The sequence below is a fragment of the Eleutherodactylus coqui genome, chromosome 6 (genome assembly GCF_035609145.1).
Source record: "Eleutherodactylus coqui strain aEleCoq1 chromosome 6, aEleCoq1.hap1, whole genome shotgun sequence".
Lineage (NCBI taxonomy): Eukaryota > Metazoa > Chordata > Amphibia > Anura > Eleutherodactylidae > Eleutherodactylus > Eleutherodactylus coqui.
This window is the reverse complement of record NC_089842.1, coordinates 67,201,914-67,211,564: the sequence shown is the minus strand read 5'-3', so window position 1 is coordinate 67,211,564 and position 9,651 is coordinate 67,201,914. Positions and strand designations below refer to the sequence as shown.

The 9,651-nt window shown below is 42.3% G+C and overlaps 1 protein-coding gene across 1 annotated transcript in view; it reads right to left on the bottom strand.

Annotated features, from left to right (window-relative positions):
* Nucleotides 1-988: 988 nt before the first annotated feature.
* The window catches only part of LOC136631328 (5-hydroxytryptamine receptor 3A-like), a 43,667-nt gene continuing 35,004 nt past the window's right edge, over nt 989-9,651 (bottom strand). The window contains exons 8-9 of the mRNA XM_066605586.1: nt 6,880-7,110; nt 989-1,556 (exon numbers count right to left, since the gene is read on the bottom strand). Of these exons, the coding sequence (XP_066461683.1) occupies nt 1,285-1,556; nt 6,880-7,110 (503 nt within the window). The 3' untranslated portion in view covers nt 989-1,284. The remainder of the gene's footprint in view (nt 1,557-6,879; nt 7,111-9,651) is intronic.

Genomic DNA, 9,651 nt, shown 5'->3' with positions numbered 1-9,651 from the left:
GCATTAATTGGCAGCACATTTCCCCAATTACATGAAAAAATGTGCCGGTGATGAATGAGCATTTTGATATTTGCACAACAGTCACGTTTTCTCATCTGTTGGCTGATCATTGCCCCTCTTACATGTACTGATGAGCAGGAATATGAATGTTCAGGCTTAAAAGGGCCTTATTAAATGCTCAACGGAGGACAAGAGCCATGATCAGCCAACGAGTCAGTGTATTCTTATTCATCGGCTAAACGTTGTCCTCTTTAACATGGGCTGATGATTGAGGAAACGAATATTTAGGCAAACATTTGTGGTGATCATCAGCTGGTGTAAGGCCCAATGTCCATGGGCAGATTTGAATTGCGGATTCCCCATAGAGCACCCGCCTGGAGGATCCGCACTTCAATTTACAGATACGGATTTGTTTTCCGGATTCCGCATGTGAAAAACAAATTGCGGCATGCTCCATTTTAGTGCAGTTCCCCCATGAATGGGTTCTATTCAAGTCAATGGAAGCTGTCCGATCTGCGGCCCATCCGCAGTGTCAACTCCGTGAGAAAGCAGAAGTTTAAAAAAAAAAAAAAGTACTGTGCATGTGCGCTGACAATCGCAGTACAGGTAAAAGAAAACCCAGACAGGTAACCAGTGTCCTCGGCCGCGGGCAGGATCGGATTCCACTGTGGACACCCTCATGCGGAATCCGACCCACCCGTGGACATGAGGCCTAAAAGAGTCTTATGAAGTAACCTTGTATGTTGACATAGCACTCTCTACCTGTACACCAGACACCTAAGAAATCATTCATGTTATTCACCTGGCAGTTCCTTATTCATTTTCATTAACACTAAAAAAAATCAGAAAAGCGAAAATCCAATTGTGCTTTTCCATTAAGGAAAAACACAAACTGAGACTTATTAGATTTATAGTAAAGACCAGTGCTCTGAATGCATATATTGTGCAACATGCATTTTATTTTATTTCTAAACTTATTGCATTTGTATTAACCTGCTGTCTATATGCCAGAACATGCACAGAAGATAAAAGCTGTGAGAAATGTGATACTATGCAGAAAAAAGCCATATTGATGTCCTTATTCATGATTTGACACATTACACCTGTATAAGCATTGGCTCTATGCATTTTCTTTGGTCAATCGTATATGAAGGAATATTGCTAACAGTGTCGTTTGTCATTAGAAATTGATTTGAGTCGGGAGGGCTTACATCTCTCCTTAGGGAGAGCACCAAGAAGGAGAGTGAGGAGACACTGAAATTTGTCAAACTGATTTGACAAACTTCAGGCATGGAGCCATTGGCACCATATAGCTGAATAAGTAACCATGTACACAACTACCAATATTATATAGGCTCGGAAAATGAACGTGTCAATGATGTGTGCAATATGAATCCACTCGACGGAGACACTTTGATCAGTGATCTTCTTCAGGCCATCTTGGATCGATACAATATGCTTTAGGATTCTGAGAAGAACGTCCGAGTCCTTTGTGGTTGACAATTCCTTGTCACAATGCTTCATATTATCATCATCATTGTAGTTTGCCAGTATCGCTGCACATAAAAAAGCAATAAGGTTATTATCATTAATAATTCTTGAATTTTTCTATCAATGGAGCAGTTGGAGAGCTTTTTCTGGGGTGAGCTGCAGAATCTATTGGCACCATTTTGAGGTATAGATGACTTTTTATTCAAATTATTTTGAGAGGTAAGCTGACAGAAAATAGCAATTCTGGCATTCTGCATTTTTTCTTATAGCATTCATCGTGTGGGATAAATAACACAATCTGCTAATGATTCAGACTTTTGAGGATCTAATCACAGAAGATCCCTAAATTCAATTTTAATTGATATATATTAAAAACACTGGGCCTTTAGACAAACCAAAAATTAAGAATAAAGACAAAACAACAGATATACTCATGTGTGTGACAATAATCCAATGGGAAGGTTCTATATGAGACTATATAAATTAGTCTCAAGTATCAAACTCAAATTTATTTTAATTTTAGAATGGAGGTCCCATGGAAAAAAGTCATCAACTTCCAGTAATCTCTAAAATCAGTCCCAATTGTAGGGAGATGGTGATACTCAGACTGACTGTAGGTGTAGAGTCTTGTGGACTGATTAACTGGACAGAATATTTACAAGCTTAGCCTAAACATAGAAGTCATATCCCGATGTTTGAAAGTGTAAGTACAGTTCAGTAACAAACCTCCTAATGGGGGGAGGGTCTACTGAACTGTATAGAGAAAGTTCAAATGGGGTTCGTTTTGTTCAATGCACTTCAGTTGGACCTGCAACTCTTCAGGAACCAGGTAGTCAAAGATATAAGAAAATGGCTGAATAGGGGCCTGAGTCGCTCCCCTTACTTTCAGACAGAGATTTAAAGACTGAGTGTAGCAGTAGTATCTACCAGTAAGGATACACTATCAAGCATCAGGATAAATGCTTGGTTAACATGGATTAAATTAGAAAGGAGGTCTAGATAAGGTCCTAATGCTGTAGCAAGGATAAATGCCTAAGGGTCCAGATGATATGGCCCTTAAGAACAAATATAAAGGAGAGCTCTGTGGATAGAATTAAACAGAGCTCCTATATCCCTTGCACTATTATACAGCTAGCTCCAAAACCCCCTATAGATCGGGTCTATAGGTAGCTTAAAAAGGACCAAATCTGATAGCTTCAAATAACCCAGATTTAAGCTGCTCAATAAAGTACTAGCTAGATCCTAGGTCATCAATGATGACCAAAATACTAAGCTACCTAGAGTAAGAGCAGACGTAGAGACAGGGGACAATACCCCATTAGGCTAGATAGATAGAGAGAGTAGCATGGCCTCCAGCCCTGATAGTGGAGTGGTAACCATATGACTGCACTGAGAGCCGTCTCATCCTATATAGTCCACAGGGAAATTAGCTCCACCCTTCAGAATATAGAACAGCCTATCATGGGCAGAGGCATAATTAGCCATGTTAGTAACAATGCACGCCCCCGGTGATTTAGATCCATAGCGATTGGCCCTGATCATGTGTCCCTCCAAAATCCCACAATAGGCTGTTCTATATTCGTACTACATTGGTCCTAAATCTGGTCTGTCAGAACAGGCTGTGTGTGTGTAGTTAATTTTGGCCTGCTTCTTCGCAGCATTATTACCTCGCCCTATCCAGGCTACTCCTCGGTTTCTCTTTTAGACTCGGCAGAGGACAGGGCGTACTTTACTAAACAACTAGAAATATTCTTTCTACTAAATATGTCCAAAGAGCAAGCAGTGCCGGTGGTGTGGGAGTCTCACAAAGCCTTTGTAAGGCCTACTGATTGCTTTGGGCTCCAGAGTTAAAAAAAGGCAACAAAAGGATATTGACGAGAGGCTATCCCAAATAGCCAAACTAGAATACATTGCCAAACTCTCCCAGAGTAAAGAGAACCTAGACAAACTAACCATGCTGAGTAAGGAACTAAAGATCTGCCTGGAATCTAAGTTTAATAAAAAACACCTCTATTTCAAACAAGTAGTTTACGCCCAACGCAACCGAGAGAGTAAATTCATGTTGGCACTTATAAAGAAAGCCCAAACTAAAAATTTGATTAAATCAATTAAAACACATGCAAGTCCCTCAGTTATGTCAACCTCAGATATTGCGAAGGAATTCCAAAAATTCTACTCCGTGCTCTATAATCTCCATGAACATTTGCCTCCTGATGGGGTAGCGGGTGTCAGGCTTCAGATTGACACTTTCCTTAAAGGCTTGAGCCTCCCCATATTAGATGAGGGAGGGGTGATCTCTCTCACAGCTCTGGTTTTAGAACCGAAGGTGGAGAGACTTCTGGACTCTTCTCCTTCCAGAAAAAGCCAGGGCCATTATGGCTTTCCACTAGTCTACTACAAATCTTTCCTTTTTTCTTTAGTACCCCGTTTAACGGAACTCTTTAACTACCTCCTCCAGGGCAAAGCCCTCCCAAAACAAACTCAGGAAGCTCATATTATGCTGATCTATAAAGAAAATAAGGATCCGGAGATGTGTAGCAGCTATAGACCCATCTCTCTAATTAATTTTAATATTAAGTTGTGGGCCAAACTTCTTGCTAAAAGGCTAGAGGACCATGTCCCCAACCTGATTAACTGTGAGCAGGTGGGCTTTGTGAGGGGTAGGGAGGGGAGGGACAATTGTCTTCGTATTTTGCACGCAATTCACTATGCTCAATCACATGGAGTATTCCTGGCCTTAGTAAGCACTGATGCCGAAAAGGCTTTTGACAGAGTAGATTGGCTCTATAAGCAAACAGTCCTACTTCATCTCAACTTCCCCCTGACGTTTGTTTCCTCCATCTTCTCACTATTTACTGAGACCCACACCAGACTTAAAATTAATGATATCCTGTTCCCGCCCTTTGACATTAGAAATGGTACACGTAAGATTCCGATATCCAGGGTTTGTCCTCAGGAACGCAGGAGCTCACCACTGCTGCTTTTGTGGACAATATCGTTTTCTTGTTAACAGCCCCTGAGTCAGGCCTGCCTAGACTCACTTCCCTCCTGGAAAAGTTTGGAAGTCTATACAATTTTAAAATAAATTATTTCAAATCGATGGTTCTAAATATATCTATTTCCCTAGATAGATACAAAGCTCTGAGAGTCATCTCTCTTTTCTCTTGGTCTGAAACAGCTATTGATTTCTTGGGTAGTAAGCTAACCAAAAGAGCTGGCGACTTATATGCACTTAATTTTACACCCCTCATTGCTAAAGTGAAGAACCTTTTACGTAGATATGATCTACCTTTTATTTTGTGGTTTGGCAGGAAAAACATACTGAAAACCTATGTTCTCCCCTTAATCTTATATAAAATGTGTATGCTACCCATCCATCTTCCTGTAAGTTTTTCCAAAACAATTTGTTCTGTACTTGCTGGATATGTCTGTTGACAGAGGAGGCCAATATTGGCATATTGCTTAATAATAAAGAGGGGCTCGGAGGGTGGCATTGGTTTACCCTGTGTCCATGCGTTTTACTTAGCCTCCCAGCTCAGCTACTGGATGGAATTAGCCAGGTCCTTAATGGACCGCCTTGTTTTTCTCATGGTCGAGAAATCATATGGCAGTAATTTTTTCAGTATATTTACAGATCCATGAGCTTCAATCCCCTCTTGCGGTGCCACCATGAGACCTGGGACGTCCGGTCACCCTCCTTTGCACTCTACACAGTTTTATGGGTTCCCCTTCGAACCCCTGCACAGCGAGTCTTGGGTCCAAATTCACAGACAAGATCTTCTGCGAGCTACAAGCATTAACCCATATGAACACTCAGGATGCACTCCAGTCCTTTCTGCCCACTCAGACCCTTTCCTTTCTACAGTTGGCCCATGTAGTTGGGGTGTTTGGGGACTTTCTTAGGTCACACACATGCACTAGACTTTTCTCGTCTTTTGAGAGGGCCTTAAGTGACGGCAAACCCTCTTCCAGGAACATTGCTTTCCTTCGCACGCACTTCATATCCCCCACATCAATCAGGAGATAATAGGCTTATCCTGAAAATGGCCTATGGTTTGTCTCCTTGTATCCTGTCACAAGAGGCCCACTATAAGCTCTTAGTGAGATGGTACAGGACTATGCAGTGGCTCTTTGACTATAAACTGGCGGCACATAACAGATGATGGAGGTGCGATATGGGCATAAGCTCATATTTATATATTTGGTGGGAATGTCCAATACTGACCCCCTTTTGGCATGGCGTAAGCCTCACACTTACCCCTGATATTCTCTTCCTTTGGAGGCCCTCAGCAGCCTTCCATCCCTTAAAACACAGACTGATTGCTCTTCTGATTGATGAGGCAAAGGCACTTGTCCCACTTTTGTGGCTCCAAAAAGTGCCCCCGTCCTTGGCCCAGTTGAAGGAGCGAGTTCACTTGACTTACAATCTGGAGGAGCTCACTAGCTGGTCAAAGGGCATTTATGACAAATTTCTACTGATCTGGAGTCCATGGTACAGTTTGAGAGATGAGGTTTTAGGGTACTGGCGCCCGGATGTTGATCGGAGTGAGACATCAGTCTGTTGTAGTCGTTCCGTTGGAGGTGCTCTGGGAAATGGGTGTTGTGTTACTTTGCTTCTGGCAGGCCCGTAGGCCCTCGGACAGAGCTCGTTACCGCTCTTAAGTAGGTGATATACTACCGTTACTTAGACCACTACCTGTCTATCTCTTTCCCTTCCACCCTCCCTTCCTCTTCTTCCCTTCCTTACCTCTGTCTTCTTTGTTGGCTTTCCCTTCCCCTTCTTTGTTTAGTTACAGTAAGGTAACAATAAAGGGTTCATTTTTGTTATCCTTATCAGTGAAAACCTATTTTTAAGGGATACACTTTACCCAACTCTTTCTATATGTTGAGTCTTCCTGATTTTTTGTCCCTTATATAGTGACTCTGTCGTCTTGATTTATGGGAAATGATTGTTTTGATTTGTTTTGATGAAAAACCTTAATAAAAAATTTGATTTATAGAAAAAAAAGAATTCACATAATAATTAATTTCTTCTACGATGTGGATTTCAAAATCTGCATACAGAAAAATCTTTAGTATAAACTATGGCATAGATTTCTATAGCATTCAGTTGAATGCTAAAATAATGATATGAAAATAATGAAGATTCCACACTGAAAATACTCCATATGAAATAGACCTTAATGTTCAGAAATCATCTCAATCTCCAAGAAATCCATCTAGAACACTATATGCATGCTGTGAGAGGGGAGAGGGAGCATACGTGGAAAAAACACTTGATTGGATGAGAGTATTGAGCACCAGGAAAAGTCAGTTTAGCCTTTAATTAAGTGATAGAAATGTCATGCACAGTACTAATTGGTCTTGCCTTTATACTCTATGACTTACCAGTGCTGCTGCTCACTTTTTGCTCTGATATATCTGATACATCATCACGTGATGTATTAAAATGATTCTTATCCTTTAAACATATCAAAGTAGCCATCTTCTCCAGAACCAATGTTTTCACCCACTTAGGAACTGCCCGATTACGATTCTCTTGATGAACTATTCGAATGATGAAAATGCTTTCCATCACACTGATCACTAGTAGCACCATGCACATAGTAAAATATGAACCTATAGGAGAGGAAACATATCTGCAGTTCAGACAGTTCTGGAAAGTAACAACTCATTTATAATGTTAATAATATGTGAAACATTTCTACAACAGAGCTGTTAACCCTTTAAATGCCCTTGTCTGCGTTTAAAGAGTTAACAGCTCCAATGAGCATCACGTCTTATCGAAGCTGTTGCGGACATGTCCCGCACTGCCCCCCGCAATAAGATCACAGGTTGCTGAGCAGTTGCCATGGCAGCTGGGGGCCTTCTGAAAGGCCCAGGGCTGCCTATGCAGCTTGATAGGTACCCTGTTGAAAAGCCTTACTGATATAAATTATGTAATTTGTTGGGAACAAAATAACGTATCAATGGTCAACGAAAACCAAAATTATCAACCAAATGTGTCTGGATTCCAAATCAACCCGAAAATCAATTTGCATAAATTTTATCACAACAACTCATAATGTGACTCAGTAGTGTGTATGACCCTCATATGCCTGTTTATACTCCTGATCATATCTGGGCATACTCCTGATAAGACCTCTTGCAGACGGCCGGGTCGGATCCCGCCCCGAGAATTCTGACCTCCTCCCATCATCTTCTCTGCTTTGCTATGTCCCAACCCAGCCAGCACATGCGCAGAGCAGAGTCGGCGCGTGAGCCATGACGTTTCTGTGTGGGCCCCTGCGAGGATCGCACAGGAATAGGACACGCCGCTATTTCTTTACCGAGTGAGTTTTCATGCGGTGAAATCGCGGCTGTCTGCATAGGATTGCATTATCTAATGCAATCCCATGACAGCGGGGACAGGCGGAAATTCTGCGGGAAATCCCGTCGTAGAATTTCCACCCGTGTGCAGGAGGCCTAAAACAGAGGATGATATCCTGGAAGAATTCCTCCTAGACCTGGATCAGGGCAACAGTGAGCTCCTGAACTTCGGAGCTACTTAGTGGTATTGGATGCATGTAGGGGTGCCACCCGGCAGGCCGACTGGTATTTCGTCATGAAGACTAGTTCCGTTTTTTTTCCCCCAGCCATATTAATGGCTGGTAAAAGATCAATGCGTCTTTGGAGCTCCTGGGCGGTAAGCCGTGCTTTCGCTTAACTTCCGAATCAGAAGTTAAGTGAAAGTTCTAGCTGCCTCGGTTGCTGCCCAAACAGAGCCTATTAGTTGGGGCCACTGAGGTGGGAGTGGGGCGCCACTATTACTATTAGGGTTGCTATAGGGGTCCAGTATTACTACAGAGGTCACTAAGGGGGTCCATTTTTATTATTGTGATCACTAAGGAGGTTCACTTTTACTGTTAGCGACACTGAGGGGGACACTATTATTAGTTGGGGCAAACAAAATTTTTGGGGCCACATAAAAAGCACTAGTTCTATGGGGCAATTGTGGAGAGGTCCATTGGGGGTTAGCAACAAAATGGATAGGTATAAGTCATAGCTGCAAGAAGTGTTCAGATGGTCTGAGCCCTAAAAATGAAACATTACATCACCAAAGGAGACATCACCAGTCATCACTGGAGGTAACTGCACTGTAATCACTATCATTGTGTAGAGTTAATATCTGAGTCTTATATAGTGACTGCATTATTTATTGGTATACTACAGCTGAGTTGCTGTATTTAACCCTACAGTATCTGAGCCCATAATGTTAAAAAGAATGTATGTATGAATTTTCTGGGTGAGGGAACACCTGAGTTTTGCTTTGGGCATCCTGACTTCTGTGTATGCCCCTGACAATAGTGGTTATAGAGTAGCGCCCATACCACCCCCACATATTTATGAAGGAGTTAGCGGCCAGTGCCCCAATTTAGTGGTTGTCTGTGGTTATGCCTCATTACAGAGCTATCACCAGCTGGCGTACAATATACGAGGCATTGTGGGCTGTCACCTTAGCACAAGGGACCTTGGTGCATTGTGCAATAACATCCGAAAGGTAACAGACAGTTGTTGTTGTTAGCCGTTTACTCATTCACGACCCTCTGGGACCCTAAAGGCAAGCTCCCTCCATGTTTTTTGGTTTTGCACTGCTTCTTTCAGTTGTGTGATTTCCATGCCAGTATCAGCTTTGGGCTCATTCAGATGAGCGGTTTTATGTGCGTACACACATCCGCACAATATCGCACGTCTATTAGAACCATTGGTTCCCTATGATGTGCTCACATGTCCATGCTTTAGAGGTGTGCAAACTTGTGCACCTGCAAAACATAGGACACACGTGCATCATAAGTCCATGCTGCGTGTCAATATTCTGCGCGGGGAGTCCCTTTGTCACTGAACACTGTGACAGCACTGTCACAGTATTTAGTGACGAGGGGACTCCCAAAGGGAGTAAAGAATCCCCTGCCACAACTGTCACAGTGATTTAAATATAAGCCCTTCCCTGAAAATCATTCATAGCTGTAATAAAAAATAAAATAAATATATATAAACACCTGTCCACTGCTGCTGGGGCTCAGGAGCATCTAGCTGCTTGTTTACCTGCATTGCTCTGAAGTTCTTTCAGCAGATGAGGATTTAAAATCCACGCCTACTGAAAGGACTGTATCTGATTGG